Below are 1,933 nucleotides of genomic sequence, written 5' to 3'. Positions count from 1 at the left end.
CCACAGACTCTGGAAAGATCGCATAGTTGAATTTGATTTCTCCTCAGATAGAGTAGCAATTTTAACACTTCATCTCAGCAAAAGATACCAGATTCTGCTTTTGCAAGTTTATGCGCCCACTCAAAACTCACTTGATGAAAAAGTGGAGGAGCTTTATGAAGAAATCAGTACGTTGAAAAATAAACGGAAATTTCACTTCACTATCATCATGGGAGACTTTAATGCACGAATCGGATCTCAACACCAGGATGATGTAGCGGTCGGACACTTCAGACATGGCACCAGGGATGGCCGAGGAGACATGTTAGTGGAGTTTGCGGAAAACCACAATCTCTACATCATGAAATCATTCTTCAAAAAGAAGCCTTCTCAAAAATGGACATGGCGAAGCCTAGCAAAACGAACCAGCGAAATCGACTACATCCTCACCGACAAGAAGGATATTTTTCTAGACTGCACAGTCATTAACAAATTTAATACTGGCAGCGACCACCGAATGGTAAGGTGTAACGTACGATTTAACATCAAACGTGAGAGATCTAAACTGATGCAGAAGCCCAGAGTCCGCAGAGGCTTGAGAAGCAGAGTCGAATTCCAACAAGAGCTGGAGAACAGGCTAGCGGCTTTCCAAGCTGAAAATGACCCTATCTCCCTACAAAACACCGAGGCAGTAACAAAAATTATTATAAAATCTTTGGAAGAGACAGTTGCTGCTGTGGTTGAACGAGTAAGCAAACTTTCAAAGGAAACGTTGGATCTTATGAAGCTGCGTAGGAGTACGAAAAGCGAGCAACAAGTTGCAAATGATCTCGAATACTCCACGCTGTGCAAAACTCTACGTAAAACATACGAGAAGATCTTCGTAAGTTCAATATGAACCGTGTAGAATCAATTGTTGCGTCAGGAAGGAGCTTACATAAGAACAAGCAGCATCTGTCAATAGGGAGACCTTAGATCACGACACTAAAAGCGCAAGATGGAAGTATCGTGCGTAACTGGGATCATCTATTGGACACTGTTGTAGAGTTTTACAGCGCTCTATACAAAGATGACACTGACATCAACTCAGATCTTCCGGTGAACGGAAAATATGGAGATCCTCTTCCCGAGGTTACTACCACAGAGGTGGATTATGCTATAATATGCATGAAGAGTGGGAAAGCCCCGGGAGAAGATGGGCTGACTGTCGATGTTCTCAAACGGGCCGGAAGGACGGTGAGCGATGTGCTCGCACGTCTGTTCACGTCTTGTCTGCACGAAGAGAACATCCTGGAGTCATGAAAAAATGCCTCCATTATTATTCTCCATAAGAAAAGAGATACTGAAGATCTGAAAAACTATCGACCAATTAGTCTACTCCCAATTCTGTATAAGGTTTTCACGGAAATACTCTCAAACCGTCTCGAAACAGTTCTAGATGAGAACCAACCAAGAGAGCAAGCCGGATTCAGAAGAGGCTACAGTACTATGGATCATATACACGTCGTCAGGGAAATCATAGAGCGCTACCAGGAATAAAAACTGCCGTTATATCTTGGTTTTATAGACTATGAAAAGGCGTTTGATTCCATCAAAAAATTCTCAATTATAGCCTTTAGCAACCAAGGAATTTCCAGACGCTACATAAACATATTGAACAGTATATACAGTGATGCCACAGCCTGCGTAAAATTCCACAAATGGTCGTGTAAATTTCCCATCAACGAAGGTGTCCGGCAAGGTGATACCATTTCACCTAAACTATTCACCGCTACTCTTGAGGACTTATTTAGGAAACTTGATTGGGAGGAAAAAGGTGTTCCAATTAATGGGGTACACCTCAGCCACCTGCGCTTTGCAGATGATATTGTTATACTCTTACAAGACCCGAAAGACCTCCAAAATAGAATGCAAGAACTCGCGGATGTCAGTCAAACGGTCGGTCTAAAGATAA

General features: G+C 42.5%; 1 protein-coding gene across 1 annotated transcript; it reads left to right on the top strand.

Moving 5' to 3' along the window:
* The first annotated feature begins 208 nt into the window (after window positions 1-208).
* On the top strand, window positions 209-877 carry LOC147068397 (uncharacterized). The gene has a single exon (XM_085952981.1). The coding sequence runs from the start codon at window positions 209-211 to the stop codon at window positions 875-877; it is 669 nt and encodes a 222-aa protein (XP_085809107.1).
* The last annotated feature ends 1,056 nt before the right edge of the window (window positions 878-1,933 follow it).

The sequence above is a fragment of the Rhyacophila brunnea genome, unplaced genomic scaffold (genome assembly GCF_057557595.1).
Source record: "Rhyacophila brunnea isolate RB1 unplaced genomic scaffold, BYU_Rbru_1.0 scaffold_3, whole genome shotgun sequence".
NCBI classification, from domain to species: Eukaryota; Metazoa; Arthropoda; class Insecta; order Trichoptera; family Rhyacophilidae; genus Rhyacophila; species Rhyacophila brunnea.
This window is presented reverse-complemented; position numbering and strand designations above follow the sequence as displayed.